Source organism: Hyperolius riggenbachi, chromosome 2 (genome assembly GCF_040937935.1).
Source record: "Hyperolius riggenbachi isolate aHypRig1 chromosome 2, aHypRig1.pri, whole genome shotgun sequence".
Classification (NCBI taxonomy): Eukaryota; Metazoa; Chordata; class Amphibia; order Anura; family Hyperoliidae; genus Hyperolius; species Hyperolius riggenbachi.
The window spans coordinates 64,322,262-64,343,939 of record NC_090647.1 but is presented as its reverse complement, the minus strand read 5'-3'; the positions used below and the strand labels follow the sequence as shown (position 1 = coordinate 64,343,939).

General features: G+C 42.5%; 1 protein-coding gene across 2 annotated transcripts in view; it reads right to left on the bottom strand.

The window, feature by feature from the left end:
- The window catches only part of ARHGAP42 (Rho GTPase activating protein 42), a 426,935-nt gene that overhangs the window by 165,367 nt on the left and 239,890 nt on the right, over positions 1 to 21,678 (bottom strand). For both annotated transcript variants that reach the window (XM_068266846.1, XM_068266847.1), the window contains exon 4: positions 10,969 to 11,040. In XM_068266846.1, the coding sequence (XP_068122947.1) occupies positions 10,969 to 11,040 (72 nt within the window). The remainder of the gene's footprint in view (positions 1 to 10,968; positions 11,041 to 21,678) is intronic.

Sequence of the window (21,678 nt, the reverse complement as noted above, 5' to 3'; positions counted from 1 at the left end):
CAACTGTCTACAACCAAATACCTGCTACTACCTACACAGAATAGTCCACAACCAAACCCCTGCATCTCGGAGCCTTCATGCCATACCTGCCATTACCCAAATATAACAGTACAGTCCAAAACCAAACCCCTGCTTCTGTGTCCTACACACCATATTTAATTATTTATTGTAGGCTTAAGGAAGAAAGGAGAAACATCCGGCACTGCAGTAAACGTATTGTGCTTTTATTTTGTTCAGACTGTGATCATAAAGATGCATACAATGTACTTGTCAGCAAATAAATGGCAAACGATACAGTCCTACCGTGGGTGTGTGGCAGCGGGTGCAGGGTGCAAATCGGGCAGCCTAACGGCCGTTTCGCACGGCGGTGCTTCTTCTGAGGCTGTTCCACTAATTAGATATTTGCTGACAAGTACATTGTATGCATCTTTATGATCACAGTCTGAACAAAATAAAAGCACAATACGTTTACTGCAGTGCCGGATGTTTCTCCTTTCTTCCTTAAGGCTACAAGATTATCTCATGTACATATCCTGAGCACGCAGTTTACCACCGTGGGATTGTCTTTCAAGGGGTATCTTGCCGACCCACCCAGAATTAGCCGTGTGTAGTGCCGACCCTCTTTGAACCTCCCTCATTTGCATATGGATTAAATTATTTATTGTATTCATTAGTTAAAGTATACCAGAGAGGAATAATATACAAAAATGTATACATACGATACCTGGGGCTTCCTCCAGTCCCATCCGCACGGATTGCTCCCACGCCGCCGTCCTCAGCCTTCTCCGCCTTCTTTACCGGTCCTTTAACTTTCTCCAGTCGGGGCCAACCAGTCTAAGCAAGCGCAGAGCGCTCCCTCCGTACTGCGCAGGCACATGTGTAAAACTGGCCACGCCTGGTGGAATTTACGGGACCCGGTAAAGAAGACAGAGAAGGCTGAGGATGGCGGCGTGGGAGCGTTCCGTGCGGATGGGGCTGGAGGAAGCCCTAGGTATATATAAATCTTGTATAGTTATTCGTCTCTGGTTCCCTTTAAGGTTACAGGCAATATTTAGGAGTGACATACAGCAACCATACCTTCCACCACCTTCACGTCAATCCACTACCAATTCCATGATTATGGGGGCCTTTACTTCACACTTGCCACTACCAAAAACTTAACACAACAGTTTCCAACGAAGACCCTACTTCATTATCCAACACGCCATATCTGTCACTACCTTCATGACAGTCCACAACATCATGACAGTCCACAACCAAATCCCTGCTTCAGTATCCCATATGCCATATCAGCCGCTACCTTCATGACAGTCTACAACTAAATCCCTGCTGCTAGGGGCCTTCAGGCCACACCTGTCCCTACCTAAATAAAACATAACAATCTACAACCAAATCCCTGCTTCTGTATCCTACATGCCATACATGCCACCATCTTCATGTCAGTCCTCAACCAGATCCCTATTTCTAGAGGCCTTCATGTCATACATGTCACTACCTTCACATCAGTCCAAACTAAATCTCTCAGGGGCCTTCCCCCCATATCTGTCATTACCTAAACATAACACTGTAAGAATGTGTGAGCTTCTTGCAATGTAAAACCCTCATTCATTTAGAATCAAAGTTTCAGCAGAAGACTATATTCAGAGTTTGCCCTTAAGGCATATTCTAGCGATTAGCGAACATTATACTAATAAAATATCTTGCTTGTAGAAGGTCAGGTAAGGTCAGGTAAGTTCTTATCTAGCAAATTGTTCAGTCCTGTTGTCGCCAGAACTCATAAACATTTTAGGGCTGGCACAGCATGCAGAACAACATTGTTTCCATGAAAATCAGGGAACAATTCAACGGATCTCCAAGTTTAGTCTGTGATTCTGGACCTGCGCAGTCTATAGGCTATCAATCATAGAATCATGGAAGTCAATAGAAAGCTCCTAATATGATTGACACCTATAATCCACCAACAGCCCACCTGCAGTGGGATGTGATTAACCTCCATAGCGTTCTGGACAAGCTAGGCTCGTCCAGAGACACCGGAGACCACCGCTCAGGCCCTGCTGGGCCGATTTGAATATTTTTTTTTTAAACACGCAGCTAGCAAAGTCTCCGATTGCCGCCGATCCGCCGCTACCCGCCGCGTAATAGGGCCCCCCCCGACCCCGTGCGTAGCCTGGCCAATCAGTGGCAGGCTGCGCTGAGGGGTGAATCGGGACTCCCTATGACGTCACGACGTCGATGACGTCATTCCGTTCGTCACCATGGCGATGGGGAAAGCCCTCAAGGAAATACCGTTCAGAACGGGATTTCCTGACGGGCATAGGCGCCGGCGGCGATCAGAAGGGTGGGAGGGATTCGGCAGGGAGGGGGGTATCATGTAGCTAGCGCTAGGCTAGCTACATGATTAAAAAAAAATTAGGTATAAAAAACCATGCACAGCCCTGTGGCTGCGCAGAATCAGAACGCCCAGCAGGTTAATAGTTTAGCTTAGCTTGCTTATGTTCATTGATGCTTCTATACCTTAGTTCACATAGAGCTTATTTGTGCTTATTTATGATCGCAACACCAGTTTCCGTTACATCAACATCTGCAATGTGACAATGCAACACGCATTGTGAACAAGGCCTAAAAGTGCGTATCCTGAATTATTGACTGCATTCTACTATATGTTGTGTGGTGGTTCCTCTGTACGATAGCGTCTGTTGGAAACCTGCAGAGGAAGGGTAACATGTCATTAGGTGATGACTGATTCCGGCACAAGAGAAAGTAAGTGTTATTTCTCCAGGACAGTTGCTTTGTCTTGCAGACAGACAGATGTGACTCTCATTCCGCAAGTGCTTCCAGTCCTATGGGAGAAAAGCACTTTACAAATGTTGCTGTTCTATCAAACAAGACAATAGCGGAAGATGGATATTTGCAGCCGTACACATATACATTTCCCACATCGCTGCTGAGCCGCACATTCCTCCGGGGACAAAGCCCGATGATTAAACTGCTTACTGTAGACTCCACAATTGCATCCATCACATAATTGTTTCACCTCTACATTAAATAGCAGTACAGGAAGGGGCCCGATGACTGGGAACGTCCAAATAGCCTTTATCATTTCTGGATAAAGACCATTTATAAATGCGTTCTGCTGCATTACCTCCATCACAGAGCAAAACGCTGAGCCGCGCTAACAAACAGACTCACCTGGAATTCTGGATATTTCCCCCCTTTCTTTCCAGCCACACATATGAGGAATATCCAAGAAATACTGGTGGAGGCGCCCTTGATGATATAGTACTACTATGAAATATTATGTAAATGAGAAGTGTAACATCTTACCTTCTCAAGGACAAACCATTAAAAATGGAAAAGATATATTTATTCATGCACAATCGACGCGTTTCACGAGAGCAGGCACCTTCACTTTTAGGCCCCAACAACATTTTTCCAGGCACCTGTATTGACCTGAGGAAGCGGGCCAAGACCTGTGAAACGTGTTGTCTGTTGTGCGTGAACAAACAACTATTTTTTAATGGTTTGTCCTTCTGATAAGATAAGATGTTACACTTCGTACTTACATAATATTTTGTAGTAGTGTATCATCAATGGCGCCTCCACCAGTGTTTCTAGTATAGCCCATACCCAAGGGGTTCATAGTCTCAAGGACCTTTAAAGGTAATATTCATAAATGTAAAGCCATGCACCTTGGACATACCAATGGTCGATCATCATATAAAATAAATGGCATACAGCAGGGAACATCAGAGAAGGACTTAGCAATACTTGTTGATAACAAGTTAGGCAACCATATACAATGCCAAGCAGCAGTAGCTAAAGCAAAAATAAAATTCTCATAAATAGGGAAATAATATCTGGAGATGCTAGTATACTAGCAAATCACTTGTGTGGCCACATCTGGAGTATGGGATACAGTTTTGGGCACCACACTCTATAAAAGGACAATGACCTTCTGAAACAGGTATAAATGCGAGGAACTAAATTAATCAGAGGGATGGAAGATCTCACTTACCAAGAAAGGATGGACAAACTGGGCTTATTTAGATTTGAAAAAAATGCGACTGAGAGGTGACCTGATTAACATGTATAATTACATCAGAGGGCAATCCAAAAGCTTGGCAGATGAGTTTTTTGGCCCTAGGTTTGTATGACAGACAAGGGGACATGATTTGCGTCTGGAGGACACAAAATTTGCCTTCTATTTAGAACGGGGTTCTTCCTAGTAAGAGTGGTTAAAATCTGCAACATCTTACCTCAGGAAGAAGTTATGGCAAACTCTATATCTGCATTTACAGAGGGATTGGATGCTTTCCTTGCATTGAAGGGCATCTACAGCTACAATTATTAGGTAATTCCCGAAAGTTGATTCAGGGATTTGTCTGACTGCCATCTGGAGTCAGGAAGGAATTTTCCCTTTTATGGCTAATTGGCCCAAGCCTTGTAAGGTTTTTTGCCTTCCCATCAAATAGCATATGTGCAGGTTCAGGATGGTGATTTTTTAATGTATTTATTATTATTTTTTTTTTCTGGTTGGACTTGATGGACGGATTACTTTTTTCAACCAAACTATGTAACTATGACCTTGGCGTCCTCAGTACTCATCCAGGAGAGCGATCGACCAGCATCTGCACCAGCAGACCTGGGACACCAAGCAGGGACGGTTACATTCCTGCAGGCTGAGACAGTTGTTGCAGATTTTTTCAACCCACCCTTGTGAATACAGTAAAACCTTGGATTGAGAGTAACTTGGTTTAAGAGCGCTTTGCAATACAAGCAACAACAAAAAATGGTGACATTTTTACTTGATATACAAGGAACGTCTTGGTATACAAGGAAAAAAAAGGTATACATGCGTGATGTCTTCACAACTGAGCCCATAGTTCTTCTCCATTTGGCGCTGCAGGATTATACTTAAAGCGGACCCAAACCAAACATTTTTTTAATTCAAAATATTTAGTTGCAGCACTCTGACACATACAAAGATAAATAAACACTCCTTCAAACCTATGATCATTTCAGTGCATGCTTTTCACCCTTCTCTTTTCATAACTAGGGTTATACAGGTGGCAGCCATTAGCAATTCCTCCATTGCCGGACACCATCTACTCCACCAGTTTGCCGGAAAAATCCCGGAAATTTGAAAGGAAGGGAGGGGTTCCTCCAATGAATGTAAAATATTTTATATTTGTCATCATGCAGCTGAAAAAAGGCTGCCATTTATTATTATACTATTTCTGAAATCTTGTATTTTTAATTTGGGTCCACTTTAATTGTACTAAATCTGAGTGTAGAGACTGTGCAAAGTCACAACACACACACACACGCACACACACACACACACATACACCATACACACACACACACACGCACGCACACGCACACACACACACACACACACACACACACACACACACACACACACACACACACGCACACACACACGCACACACACGCGCACACACACTTGGGCAGTGCCAACATATGGCAATGATTCTGTTAGTTATAGGGAAAGTCTTGTTTACATTTTTATTTAATACTATTTTACTATAATGGTTATTTGATTGTAGAACGAATCAACTGGGCTTTGATAGAAGAGTGCTTTGTATTACAAGCAGGTTTCTGGAATGAATTATGCTCGCAAACCAAGGTTCCTCTGTATATTACTTACACGTGTGTCCTTACATATATCTCCTGGTCTCTCTCATTCCACAGATACTTGGAGGTTACGGATAACCATCAAGGATCAATTCTTTTTACACATATGAGGAGTTGATTTACTAAATCTGGAGAACTGGGGGGAGTATTTCATAACATAAGAGTTACAACATGCCTAAAATTCTATCTTCAGGAGCAGATGTGAAAATATCATCTAATAATTCAGTAATGAGATCAGGTTCTGGAAGATTCCTACTTATTTTTTATCTTTTTTCATCTTCTATTGTTATGTTTTTTTTTCAAATTATCTTCTTTTCAGTGCCAGGTGCCTATGATGTATGTATCGCATGGTTAGTGATTGTCTGTATACCTCATAATCATTAGGCAGGGTTTTTTTTTAATTTTTATATATATTTCTATACCAAAAATAACCACTGCGCTAATGAGGTTGTTTTACACAGCTCAGCGCAGCTTTGATTACTTTGGTATAACGTTATTGCTACTTATTACACCTAAATGATCTACATATTGTTTTTTTTCAGGAGAAATTAGGCTTTTTGTGGTTGATTTTTTTTTTTGTAATTACTTTATTTTCTGTGCATTTTAAAGGGAAAATAAGTGAAAAAATAAAAAAAATACACTATCCATTTTCATCCATGATATCTTTAAAAGAGAACTGTAGTGAGAGGTATATAGAGGCTGCCATATTGATTTTCTTTTAAGCAATACCAGTTGCCTGGCTATCCTGCTGATGCTCTGCCTCTAAAACTTTTAGCCATAGACCCTGAACAAGCATGCAGCAGATCAGGGGTTTCTGACATTATTGTCAGATCTGACAAGATTAGCTGCATGCTTGTTTCTGGTGTGATGCTGCAGGCAGATAGCTCAGCAGGGCTGCCAGGTAACTGGTATTGCTTAAAAGGAAATCAATATGGCAACCTCCATATACCTCTCACTACACTTCTCCTTTAACCACTTTATCCACCACTACAGTATATCTACGTCCTCTGTGTCTTCATCTAAGCCATGAAGACGTCTTGTAGCAGAAGCCTAGCTGTGCACAAATGTGACAAGATATATATATATATATATATACACTGTACAGTGCTGCGTAATATGTCGGCGCTATATAAATACTAAATAATAATAATAATAAAAATAATAAGCCTAGCTGTGCACAAATGGGCTTGCTCCTGTGCACACCTCTGGCACTATCTGATGCAGCACTAATTGTTGAAAGGGAATATCAGAATCATCTTTATTTCGCCAAGTACGCCAGATAACGTACCCGGAATTGAATGTGGTGCACATGGCATTGGCAGAGACAGGACCAGACAAGGCATAGTAGACATGAAAGTAAATGAAAATATACATGGTACAGACAATATATACAATACTGTACAATATACAATGTAAGACATACAATATACAGATCCGTGAGTCAATTTAGGGTGTAGGGAGTGGTCTGCATATGAGTTCATGGTTCAGAGTGAGCAACAGATACTGTCTGTGATGCCTGATACAGTTCATGGTTCAGGGTGGGCAACAGATATAATCCGTGAATCAAAGTTCAGGGTGGGCAACAGTTCCATTATACAGTTCATGGTTCAGAGTGTGCAGCAGATACAGACCAGGTGCCGGTCGCAGATTTGCTTCTCAAGGGCTAAAGTGTTGTGGCCTGGCAGGAGTTAGAGTTCAGTAGGAGGACTGCCTGGGGAAAGAAAGTGCACTTGCACCTGATGGTCCTGGAGGAAATATGTTCCCTGAACCAATAAAATTGATTTTTACTATTAAAAATACTTTTATTTTCTCAAATCATAATTTAAAAATTTTTCCATTAAAATGCATTGAAAACAAAATTGTTCAAGGGAAAAATTCTATACAATGAGAGTCTTGTAAAAAACAATATATATTTAATTCAAGTGTCGTAAGTAGGGATAAAGTTATTGCTGATTAAATAGGGACATAGCTAAAATGTAAAAAAAAATGCAAAGTGGTTAATGTAAACAGTTCTATTGTACATTAAATCCACTCATTTTGTTTGTTTATCTCTCTTGTTTATTAACCACTTTACCCCCGCCCGTACGAATTTCTCCGTCCCTTTTTCCATCCTTTAACCCCCAGGGACGGAGAAATCCGTACTTTCCGCGTTCCCGACGCTGTCCGCGCTCCCGCTTGTAAACACGCCGCCCGCCGCTAGTAAACACGCCGCCGCCCGCTCGCCCGGAGATCAATGAACGGGAAAATCCATTCCCATTCGTTGATATAAGCCCCACAATGATCCGCTGCTCTCCTATGGGCAGCGCGATCATTGTGAGAAAAAACTCACGTGTCCAGCCTCCTTATACTTCCTCTAAGCTTCCGGAAGGAAGCTTGGAGGTCGCATTAAAACAAAAAGTTACTGTGGCCATCTTGTGGCCAAATAGTAAACTACACCCTACACAATTTTTCATATACAAATAAATGATTTTTACACAAAAAATTAACTCATTACCTCCCACACTCCCCATTTTTTTTTTTTTGTAATTAAAAAAAAATTCTAAAATTTACAATTAAAAAAAATACATAAATAGTTACCTTAGGGACTGAACTTTTTAAATATTTATGTCAAGAGGGTATAACACTGTTACTTTATAAACTATGGGCTTGTAATTAGGGATGGACGCAAAACTGAAAAAAATGCACCTTTATTTCCAAATAAAATATTGGCGCCAAACATTGTGATAGGGACATAATTTAAATGGTTTTATAACCGGGACAAAAGGGCAAATAAATTTCATGGGTTTTAATTACAGTAGCATGCATTATTTAAAAACTATAATGGCCGAAAACTGAAAAATAATTATTTTTTTCCCCACATTTTTCCTATTTTCCCATTAAAACACATTTAGAAAAAAATAATTCTTGACATAATGTCCCACCTAAAGAAAGCCTAATTGGTGGCGGAAAAAACAAGATATAGTTCATTTCATTGCGATAAGTAATGATAAAGTTATAGACGAATGAATGGAAGGAGCGCTGAAAGGTGAAAATTGCTCTGGTGCTCAGGGGGTAAAACCCCTCAGTGGTGAAGTGGTTAAAATAGTCTATTTGTGTCCACCATGTATTGGGGACTTACTCTATACTTTACTCACTGCTGCCCCTCTCTTCTCCTGCAATGTTTATTTTACACATGTTTACTCTCTATTCCTGCCCTTGAATCCCCTGGGGGGAGGAGGGGGGTTTCCTGTAATTCCTATTCAACTCTGCAGCCTTTTTATCAGCTCAGAGATGAATTAACAGTTTTATCTAGGATTTTGTAGAGCGAAGAATTCAGTGACTTATTTTTACATCTTCTAAAACGAATCACGATTTAGTCATCGGAGTGCTGAAATGCTTCTCTTTTGTGTGCATTAAAGCAGGACTGTGGAGTCGGTACAAAAAGCATCCGACACCAACTCTGACTCCTCAGTTTATGAAATCACAGACTCCGACTCCAGGTACCCAACATTGCTCTGACTCCCTGACTCCGACTCCTTAGTCTAAAACTTACCAAAGCTGTTGAGTTGGTACAAAACTCATCCGACTCCTCAGTTTATGAAATCACTGACTCCAACTCCGACTCCTGGTACCCAAAATTGCTCAAACTCCTCGACTGCCCCTTCACAACCCTGCATTAAAGGGCACTTAACGTATGCAAATGTGGTCCCCATGTGGTTTTTCTAAATTTCCTCAACAGACACACAAATTGGCTACAAAGACATGCATGAACGCTTGCAAATATACCGGTAATGGAAATGTGGTTTATAGTGCCCCAGCCACCATGTATGGCAGAAACAAGAGGGCCTGTCTCCACTTTTTGCACAGGAAAACTGTAGCCAGTGTTAATCAATGGGCTAGGTCACACTTGAATGCATTTTTCCCATGCAGAAAGGAAAACTGACGAGTGGAGACAGGCCTAATAGTTGGTGGAGCGCACACAGGTTATTTTTAGCGAGACAGGTAGAATGGGCACCGGGCATTTGGGCGTGCCATAGACCGTAATATGAATTACGGCTACAGCGGCACTCAGAGGGTAATTGGCAATTTACTATTCAGAAATAGCTGGCAGCTGAAATGCATCTTACCCCTGAGTCCATGGCGGCCCAGAGGGGGAATAGTAATCTACGCCGCCAGGAAATCTGCAATCACCATTTTTTGGCTTCACCCTGCGGCCAAATTTCCAGGCACCCTTTTAACATGAATGCATTTTTAGCCATGTAGTGCATCTCACCCATACAGTCTATACAACCACATGTCTCTGCCCTCCCGGTCACAGTACATAATGTATATATAGCCGCTAACAATAATTGGACAGGAAAAGCTGGCTCGTAAAGTTGATCTTACAACGTCGATTCCTTTTGATCTCTAACGACACGTCAAATTAGCTTAATTATAAATGTGGCTTAAGCCTATGAATCACCTTTATAGAAAATGCTATTCTCACATCAGGCTCATTAACAGAGCTTATTTGATCTTCATACTTTTAAAAGACAGCTACTGTATATACCGTGGATCGTTATTGCTAAATACTTGTACATTAAGTCGCCAGACGGATGGATCGGTCTCATGTCTTCTTGTGTGATTGTGTGTTTCTGATATTCTTTAATAACAGTCAACAGACGACCAATTATATCTTTACATCTCAAGCCACATACACTAAATTGGTGCTCAAAGTTAAAGAGGTACTGTAACCAAGGATTGTACTTTATCCCAATCAGTTGTTGATAACCCCTTTCCCTTTAGAAATGTTTGCCTTATTTCGAGGGGGGGTCTGTATGGCTGATATTGTGGTGAAATCCCTTAAAGAAAAAACCCAGAGGAGAGATGACTGTCTCCCTTGCTGCTGGATTACCAACTCCAGTACATGTATTGTTTACATTATATACAAGAATACTGTCTGCTGAAGTATTTTGGTTATTTTTACCTAGAAATCATCATGTTATAAATGTATGCTGGGAAGGCCCATGAGTTATAGCTTTATCTCTGTCTCTATCTTGGCAGTTGCAGTATAAGACTTTCTAAGATAAATAGTTATCAGTGTGCCACAAGCTAGCGTTTTTTGGATATATGCCTAGCTTATACTAACACAGAGGAATAATTTATATTGCATTACCCACTGTCCTAACCCCTGCTGCTCTGCATTCTATGTACTGCTTTTTACAGCTTATTCTTGTAAATTGCTTCTGTATTAAGAGGGGGAAATTGTATGCTGAAGCAAGATCTAGAAATACTCCACATTCAGCACAGAAGAAAGCATTACCCTGCAGGGAAAAATAAGTACCTACATACCTTAGCTGCCCCGATCTGCTCCTTACGGAACTTCTCAAGAGGTGATATCAGGACATCATTGGCGTTCTGGATCTGAAAAAGAAAAAAGTTGTTAAAAATGTTATCCCAACTTCTCTAGGCGTTAAAGTGCACTATTTCCAATGGTTGAACAAGTGAATAGAAAGCATCTGTTCACTTTGGCCTACCCCCCACTAGTGCTCTAGACCCGTAGCTGAACTCTGGTCCCCTACCTTTCATGTCCCCACCTCTCCCTCCAGATCAAGAGTGTCAAACTCAAATACAAAGAGGGCCGAAATTGGGCCAACCTCACTGTTTACTGGCCTCCTTCTTCTCTTATACAGTTCCCAGGTGTCTAATGCCCCCCCCCCTCCAACTGTTGTACTGTTCCTGGTGTCTAGAGACCCCCACCCTCCCCTATACAGTTCCCTAGTGTTATGTGATCCCCCCTTCTCCTTCATATGGCTTTACTGGTGTTCTAGGGCTTCATGCAGAAAATAGCTTCCCTGGTGGTCTAGAGTGGGCCAAACATAATGCAAAGTAGGGGAACCACTTGAGGGCCAAATTTAATGGCTCTGGGGGCCAGATTTGGCCCACAGGCCGGAGTTTGACATATATGCGTCTAGAATGTAAGCCTTCGGGCAGGGTCCTCCTCCTTATGTCTCCTACCTGTTCACGCACCTCCATTACCGTCCACCCATCCTATGGATCTGAGTGAACTCTTGAGTGAACTCGACTTGCCTAATCTCCATGCTCCCATCCAGTGACTGACTAACCATTACCTTGTACTTCATACTGTGCCGCGTGATCTGTTTTGCATGTATTGCCGTATTGTCATATTGCTGTATGTCACCCCTAAATATTGTCTGTAACCTTAATGTCCAGCGATGCGTAATATGTCGGCGCTTTATAAATACAATAAATAAATAAAGTGTCCTCCAGGGGGCACTCTTTTCAACTTTTCAGGCTTATTCACACTACAAGAGCTTTTCTAGGCGCTTTGTTGTTTTAAAAGCTCTTGCTAATGTTATCCTATGTGTGTGATCACACTGGAGCCATGTGATTTTGTAAAAATCCTGCATAGCATTGCATTAGCAAGAGCTTTTCAAAATCACTTTTTTCAAAATCAGCTTAAAGTGTAACTGTCGAGGATAAAGTCAAAAATCAATTCTTTATTTTTAGCTGGTAAACAAGTAATAAGGATGCTAATCAGGCAATCCAAAAGTTAAAATCTCTATTACTTTTCATAGTTACATAGTTATTTTGGTTGAAAAAAGACATCCGTCCATCGAGTTCAACCAGAGAACAAAGTACACCACCAGCCTACTCCCTCACATATCCCTGTTGATCCAGAGGAAGGCGATCCAGAGGAAGGCGATTTCTTGTTTATAAATGATCATTCCCCAGTTTACCTGACTCTTATTTGGTACGTTGCTGCAAAATATAAAGTTGCAGGGCATGCTGGGTTGTCCTTTTTTTCTTCTGTACATTAGTTAAGTCTGAGGGGAAATAAAGAAGCAAAAAAAGACAACCCAGCATGCCCTGCAACTTCCTTTGTGCGGCAATGTACCAAATAAGAGTCAGGTAAACTGGGGAATGATAATTTATAAACAAGAAACGTAATAAAGATTTTAACTTTTGGATTGCCTGGTCAGCATCTTTATTACTTGTTTACCAGATAAAAATAAATAATTGTTTTTTTATTTTATGCCCGACAGTTACACTTTAAAAAGCTCTTGTAGTATGAACAAGCCCTTCAACTTCACATTTTTTACCTTTAGAGTAAGTTTCTGCAGTTTTACTATATTTTTCCATTTTTTAGCCAGCTTTATTTTTAGTTTGTATTCTTTTGCACATTATTATTAGTGTCTACATTTTGAACTTTTAAACATAGAAAGGTAAGTGAAAGTTCCCAGGAGTAAAACAAGCACAGCAGAGTCAGGGGGCAAAAAAAATGCAGTTTTCAAAATAGTTCACAATGATCATAGAAACATTTAATACTTCACATTTTTCAAACATTGTTAGTAAATAATTAAAGCAGTTTTACCCGTTAGGATTAGGGAGTTAAGGTGGTGGGGGTGGGGCTTAATTTTGCCAACAACTTTGCACTTTAAATAACAAAGCACCAGCAATAGACCAAAAACTTTGTCCAAAGTACTGTATAGTGTTTGTAGAAATGTAAAAGCATCTTTGCCTGAACTTAACCATGTGACAGAGAGATTGAACCTACATGTTGCAGAGAGATTGAACCTACATGTTGCAGAGAGATTGAACCTACATGTTGCTGAGTCTCTTTTGGCAAACAGCTCATATAAATCTGCAGTTACAAATCCCAGTAAAACAAGAAATTAGGGATGATTATTGAGATGCAAATATTTCCGAGTTCATGCAGGAGTATGTACATTTTTATGCAACTATATGCGGCTTGAAAATGGAACAATCAATTTAAACCTGGGTGGGACTTGATTGTTCCATTTTCACGCTGCATAGATTTGCATACACATTTCCATAATACTACAGGAACTTGGAAATATTTGCATCCCATTGATCATCCCTAGTCTCGTTTTACTGGGATCTGTAACTGCAAATTCATTTGAGCTTTTTGCCTAACTTGTAATCTCTTAATAGCATTCCTACTATTATTATTATTATCATTTATTTTTATCACACCAAGCTAAACAATATACAGTGGATGAAGATGGTGAAATAAAGGCATACATAACAAATACAAATTATGCCACGTGAGGAGCAGAGGACCATGTTCACCCAGGATTACAAGGAAGTCGGGATAATAAAGTATATAACAGGAAGGGAAAATGGAACGAGTAGTGGGATGTATTGATTTCCAAGGAAGTAGGGAAAATATACGGTAGTACACAACTGCTAGGAAAATAAAACTGGTAGTGGAAAATATTGATATCCATTAGGTACAGATTGTTTACACCATTCTTCAGTCACTCACCACAGGTGTGCCTTTCTCTGGCCCACCACTAGAGGTAGCTGTTGGCATGCACACTTCACATTCAGAACAACAAAGAGGCAACATTTATTTTCCTAACAGAGACCTCTGGTGGCCAGGGGCAGAATCTAATAAAAAGAGGTAGCTGACTGCTGTAAGCCTCACATACCGGGGCTCCTGCAGAAAAGGCCACCTCATGCTATTATTCGTTTGTAAAGCTGTTGCACTGCCTATTTTTAAAAGCCTAATATGTGTTGATAGTACAGTTATCCCGTAAAATCAATATGGAGGATGAATCGCTAAAGTACAAAGCAAGTTATACAATAAAACTGCTTCACAGGAAAACAAGTTCTCCTTCGCTTTGTATTCCCTTTAAACCGCTCGGTGTATAAAAGGGCCCCATATATTTTATTGCCTTTTACGCCGTGTCAACCCCTCTGCGCCTCACGCTGCCTCCATCACAAATCTCGCCTGGCACCTAACCGGCGCTCATAATTCCTATACAAAATATTGATTGAAAATATTGATTTTTCCTTTCTCTTATATGATAAATATACAGGCTAGATGACAGATTTGCAGCTGGGCCTCGTAACAAAACATAAACTGTAGCGTTTCTGGCGAAATTGTGTAACTGGTTTTGAAGCATCTACAATATGTGCGGCGTTTTCCCAAACAGGGCATTTCCTGGCTGCTGTTAACTATTCTGCGGAGGGGAGACAGAAGCCATACAAACTGCCACCAAAATGCAGTATTTATGGACTGCAAGGATGGCTACTGACCTTCTTCTCTCCATAAATTAGGAAAGACACGGCTGAATGGCACTGGAGATCTGGGCATAATTGTCAGAGAGGGCAGCGATGAGTGAAAGAAATAGAATTGGCATATTTTAGCTTGTTAGCTGTGCGGGAATCCCAGCAATACTCACACAGGCCCTAAAATACGACAAGTGGAGAGTGTGTGTGATCCAGTAGACCTGAACCATTGTCTGATACTGCACTAGACTTGTTTAAAGAGACACTGAAGTGAAAAAAAATTATGATATAATGATTTGTATGTGTAGTATAGCTAAGAAATAAAACATTTGGAGCAGAGACATAAGTCTAATATTGTTTCCAGTACAGGAAGAGTTAAGAAACTCCAGTTGTTATCTATGCAAAAGAGCCATTGAGATCTATGACTTTCAAAGTCACAGAGAGCTCTGTCTTCTGGAGCTTGTTCTCTCAAGTGTCTGGCTGTAACGATTGTGGGATATCTTCGTGGTCAGCGCACAAGATGTGCGCTGACACTGCGGAAGTCCTCCACAAGCGTGTCAAAATGACAGAACCCAGCTTTTGCTGCAAGCACCAGTAGAGGGGAATTCCCACCGGCAGATGGAGCTGTGGAGTGCAGAGGAATGAACCCTCTGCACTGCCACAGATGACAGGTGGAAATTGTACGAAAAGAAGCAACACAGGGCAAGATAGCCCCTAAAGAGAGAGAACACAGAGACAGAATCAATGTGTGTTCACCAAACTAGTCACCACCCAGCGACGGTGAACACACAACGGCGGAAACGAAGTGGGAACGCAATCGCAAGAATGGCGATTGCCAAATAGTGACACCAGACTGAGCAGGACAGAGCACGAGAGTAGCAAAGGCACAGCAAACAACAATCAGAGGATAAGGAAAATAACAAACGCTAGCTAAACGCAAACACCGCACTCATTTGCAACAGCAAACACGTTTTCTGCACGATCACCGCGCGATAGGCGCCCAGTGATAAGCGTGCCACCCTAACTAGCCACAAGTAACACAAATGAGCAAAAACAGACAAGACAGACAGATGAGGTAGCCAGTAGCAACCGCTGCTCCAGCTTACACTCCAGGAACACAGATCAGAAGGATTCACAGCCGCTACCGCTAGAGGCTAGTGCAATCCAAACAAGACAGAGCGATTTGCTATCAGCTGCCGCTGGCGACAGCGCAATTGCAACAGAAAAACAAGTCAGGACTGAATAGGCAGTACAAATTATACACAAACTGACTGCACTAAATAGGAATGCAAGGAGCACTCCCCAAGAATTAACTATACTAAGATAGCAGTGGCTGACACTCCAGGTGAGTCCAACAGGTACAAACCTCTATGAGCAGCAAAGGATTCTGGGAGAACATGGTATTTATACTGCCAGCCTTCAAAGGAGGCAAGTAGGCAATTTGCATAATGAATGCATGCAAATTCCTCAGCAGCAGAGCAGGTCTGAAACTTGCAAAGCAAAGACAGGTCTCTTTTCCAGAGACCTGCAGCCCTCAGACTTAAGGAATGGTCAAACAGCTGTCTGTCTGTGCAGACAGCTGAGCGGATCATTCCACTGGCACTGCATTGTTTGTTTTCCTGCAGAGGAGCATTCAAAATTTCACTAGCCTGCTCTGTAAAATCATTTAGAATGCTGAGTAGTGTGTAAACTGCAAATATTAGAGAATAATGCAATGTTATAAAAAAAAAAAAACTATATAACTGAAAATAAAAATGAGAATATTTTCTTTGCTACTAATGTTCTAGTAATTATCCGTACAACACATACAATTCATTATATCATCATTTATTTTTCGCTTCAGTGTCTCTTTAAAGTACCGTGGCAAAAATGAGTAACATTGTAAAATACGGTACACATAAACACATACATATAAGAAGTACATTTCTTCCAGAGTTACTGTATGTTGCTGTCACTTACAATAGGTAATAGAAAACGGAAAGAACTGACAGGTTTTGGACTAGCCCAGCTCCTAATGGGGGATTTTTTTTTGTTTACAAATGCAATTCCTAAAAGGAATATACAGTACACAAAGATGCCGACTGCCCCCCTACCTGCTTGCACACTATTTCGGCAGTTGCACTGAGCAACTGCCATTCACTAAGTGCTTTTGAAATACAGAAAACCCTGAGAAACCCCCCTGTCAGATTTCTACTACCTACTGTAAGTGACAGCAACATAGGAGAAAAGTAATTTATGGCTCATTTTACTCTGGGAGAAATGTACTTCATACTTGTATGTGTTTACATGTATTTTGAATTGTATAATTTTCACGATAGTGATCCTTTAAAAATTGTCTGTTACTGAGTGGCAAAAGTTTGCGCTGCCTGGCCAATCAGTGCCAGGCAGCGCTGAGGGGTGGATCGGCACTCCCTTAGACGTCACGACGTCCATGACGTCGGTGACATTATCCCGCCCCGTCGCCATGGCATGGGGGAAGCCCTTCAGGAAATCCCGTTCTTCGAATGGGATTTCCTGATCAAAGATCTCCGGAGGCGATCGAAGCAGGCAGGGGGATGCCGCTATCATGTAGCGAGCCCTAGTGCTGCGCTGCCCCCTGGCGGTTTCTAATAGACCGCAAGGAGGGTTAAAGCAAACCTGTGAGGAAAAAAAAGTAAAAAAATAAATAAACAGATACTAACCTAAGTAGTGGGAAGATTTCCGATGCCCCAGAGGCTTCCCAGGTCATCCTCAACCCCATGATTGCTGTCTGGAAACCTCTTCCTCTTCCCGGTCGCACTCCCATCCAAGTATGAGCGCAGCCATACAGCACATGTGTGAGTATGATATGCTCATGCCCAGTGGCACGAAGCTGAATGGAAACTTAGGTAAAAACACCACTTGGGTGTAGACCCAAGTAAATGATGGTTCCCAGGGCCCCTGCGGAGGTGTCGCAGCAGAGTGGACTCCTCTGTCCGGCCGGCGCTCTCCTCCTTCCGTCTGTGTCCTTGCTGGCACCCTGGCGGCACTTTAGCCAGAAGTCTAAATTTTCATGCAGTAATTACAGGGGCCAAGCGGAATGAGGAGAAGAACGAGCAACATACCGAGGTATGTGGATCCAGCATGAACATACCTCCGTGCTTACCTTAAGCACCTTTGCCTCAGGTCAGGTATCCTTTAACCCATTAGCAGCTTCAATAGAGTTATCTGGTTTGCGATAAGTAATAAACTGCTTTTGACCTCAGTCTGCAGAAAACATTGTGCTGTAAATTCTTGGAATGCTTTGATCTCTCTCTACTAGCAGAACACATAGAAACTGAGCAGAAGTCCACTGTTATTGTCTCACACTGCCCCTGGTGACACGTGTCCATAAATACACATTACAGCAGCACTAATAAGAAACAGGGAAATGTAACAAATAAGAAATAAAAAAAATGTGCTAAAATCAATTGGTCTAGAGCACTTGTAAGCCTCTAAATAAATTGGCTGCTAAAGGGTTAAAAACTGTAAGTGACTACATTGCGTTTCTGACATCATATTTGCGTACATTGCGAAAGGGTCCTGATACTCTAATTATTATTAAAATCACTGTACTTAATATGAATGCTGTGATGCTGCATACCGACATGAGGATTTTCATTAGTGACTTGTATTCTGCAGTAAATAAGCCTGTTTAGGGCCCCTTCATTGCTGTGACCTCCATTCAATAAACCAGTAAGATCACTACAAAGAACAAGGAGTCCACACATTGACAACAAATCACCCCGAGCTAATCAGGTCACATCTTGGCTCGCTGGAACAGGGTAACCCGCTATCTCTTATTTTAAAAGGCCACACTCCTCAGTGTTCTCCCCAGAATTTTTTTCTAGCCGGATGGCATGAAAAAGAAGCCGGGTAGGGTGAGATGAGAGAATGCTTTTCTGCACAACTCTGCTTACAGCATAGAACAGGGTGAGCTGATAGCAGCCGGGCGCTCACCAAAACTAGCCGGGTGGAGCACCCGGCTAAGAGAGCCTGGGGAGAACACTGCTCCTCATTAAACCTGGTTTTATGTCCTTGCAGAAATTGCCGGTATTTGTCATGAATAAATGAAAATCAAGCTTGTACATACATCACAACACAAGAGCATCAAGGAACATCGCAGGAGAAGTGTTAACTTGGGCCAGTCAGAGTATGTGGATAAACTGCTGAGGTAAGATATCCAGACGGCACAGAGGTGCACATACATCATATGAACTCCCTTCCACATGTCCGATGCTAAGAAGGATCCTGCCAGAAAGGGTGAGGATTGTTACACTGAACAACTGTGCAGTGTAACATCCATTGTGGACATTGATGTCTAACTAGTTTCGCCCAGCACAGACATTTTCACGGGGAGCACGGTCATCTTTAAGCCGTAGGAAAGTAAATACCGGTATAACTAAATTCAAAACTGGAAAAAACGGAAACAAAGAAAAGAGGCACAGATTTCCTATCTAGCTTTTCCCTTTTTCAGTCAGGCCTTTACTTCCCACAGCAGGTTAAGAATTTCAGAACAGCAGACGAGGTCTAAAGCGGAATACTCACCTAACGTCGCAGGAAGATCCATCACAGTGACGCCCCCAGTGACGAGCGTTCCCTGGTCCATCTTCCAGCTGGCGGGTATCTGCGACGGTATACGACAGGCGCAAACCAGAGTTCAAAGGTTTGCGGCACTTTTCATGGGAGTGGTCGGCGATCTTAAAGATCTGATACACCATGATGGTTGTTGTCGCCTTTGGCTAGGGTTGTGCAGATAATCGTGCGCCTGTACCCGTCACAAGATCACGGAAATGCGTGTCGATTTATAAAAAAAAAATGCCGGCCATCAGAAAAACTGCGTAGTGGCTACGGGCCTTCAGAAGAGATGCCGTCCAACGATGGAATCACCTCCCAGTGTTCTCCCCAGGCTTTTTGGTCAGAACCCGGCTTTTATCAGCTCACCTCCTTCTATGCTGTAAGCAGAGTTACGCACAGAAGCACCAGCCCTGCATTCTCTCATCTCGCCCCACCCGGCTAATTTTTCATGCCACCCGGCTGTAAAAAATATCTGAGGAGATCACTGCCTCCATTGCCTTTCATTAGCCTAGCGCTTTTGGAATCACCAACGATTCCAAATTGTGGCAGAAACAACTCCTGTGGAAACGAGCCCCTGTGGTCTCAGAAACCACAGAAGTCCGTGATTCCTGGAGCAAGCACGATTTAGCACATGACACAGATGGTTCGGGATTGCTCCCAAAATGCTGAATGCAATCCCTCTGCAATCGCCATACATGTGCGTGGAACCAACCCTAAAGGGTGCCACTGGTGTCACACTTTGCAACATCACCTTCTTATTCTTGTACTAGTGCTAAAAATAAGCAGCACAATCATTTTCTGAGAGAACCGAAAAAAAAAAAAAGAGAACATAAACATGTCAAACACTTTTGGCAGTTCCATAGCAACAGCTGTTAAAACAGATAAATCATGCTCATAATAAAACTAAAAATAAAATAAACCTAATATAATCGAAGTCATGCCGCCTTTCAACATAATAAAAATAAACTAAATAAACCGAAGTAACCAACGTAATCTAGCAGTGAAGTAACGATAATAAAAAAGTATTTTTAAACCAAAGAGGGGAATTTCTGGAGAATTAGAGGGATTTGTATCCAAAAAGGGGATTGTTTCCGAGAGAACGCTGATGAACTTTAGTCCCACATTTCTTCTGATAACGCTAAAGCTGGTCAGTAGCAGTTAAGCCTCATACTCACGGGGGACCTTTGTGGCTAGTTGCTAGCGCACAGGGGACGCGCGCGCGACCGCCTCGAGACAGCTCCGCCCGTGCGACAGCTGTCCACACGTCTCTGCCCAAAGACAGAGACACGGCGGAAGCTGTTGCCGAAGGTTCCTCCCCCACGCCGGAAGCTCCGCTCACTGTGTGTGTGTGTTGCTGTCGCTAGTCCGCATACACACGGCGGACTAGCGACAGTTGCGGCGAAGTTGCGGCGACAGCTGTAGCAGGCGATTGACCAAGTCAATCGCCTGGCGACAGCTCTAATTAGCGACGGTTCGGGGCACACGCGTCATACACACGGGCGACCTGACGCCGCAACACGCGCGTGCCATGTGGTTACGGCGACAGTTGTAGCCCATGTGTATGGGCCATTAGGAGTATGAATAGCAGTTTATAAGAGCAGCCCAATCATAGGCCTTGATTTATTAAAGAACAACTAAAGTGAGAGCTATATGGAGGCTGCCATATTTATTTCCTTTTAAAGGGAGACAGGTGCAAGGATAAAAAAAAAAAAACATTTACTTACCTGGGGCTTACTCCAGCCCCTGGCAGCCTATCTGTACCTCGACGTAGCTCCGGTGTCCTGCGCTGCTCGTGATCACATGGCCTGAAGCGTTCTACACAGGCGCAGAAGTACTGCGCCGACCTGGTGCCAACCTGGCAAGGAGGGGACCCCGGGATAACAAAGCTGCGGCGAGGGACAAATAGGATGCCAGGGGCTGGGGCTCTGCCATGCCACTGCATGCCCCAGGTAAGATGATCTTAGTTTTTTTTCTCTCTCTAATGTGTCCTTTAAGGGAAAAAAATGCACCCTGATCACGCTCCAGCTGCCAGGAACGGTGTAGAGGGGCGTAGCCGGCCAGGATTGTGGGGGTCGCCGTGCTGGCCGGAGGGACTAGGACCCACGATGCCTCCAGGGGGCTGCAAGAAGCCCCAGGTAAGTTAAACTATTTTTTATTACACTTAAGATTTCCTTTATTTTGTGTCCTGCAAAAAAAAAAGCACTGTACCCATTATCCCCCTCAGTTATGCCAGTTAGTTGAGACTTCCGGTTGCCTGAGTTGCAGATAACGGGGACTTTGCTGTGTTTAAGTTTTGACCCAAATTTCAACTATGGTTGTATAACTGTAAATTGCAAAGTGAAAGCCAGGATGACACTTTCTATGATGGGTCCACCTCTTTTTCTTCCACTCAGAAACAGATCATTTCTGTATTTAGCAACAGGGACG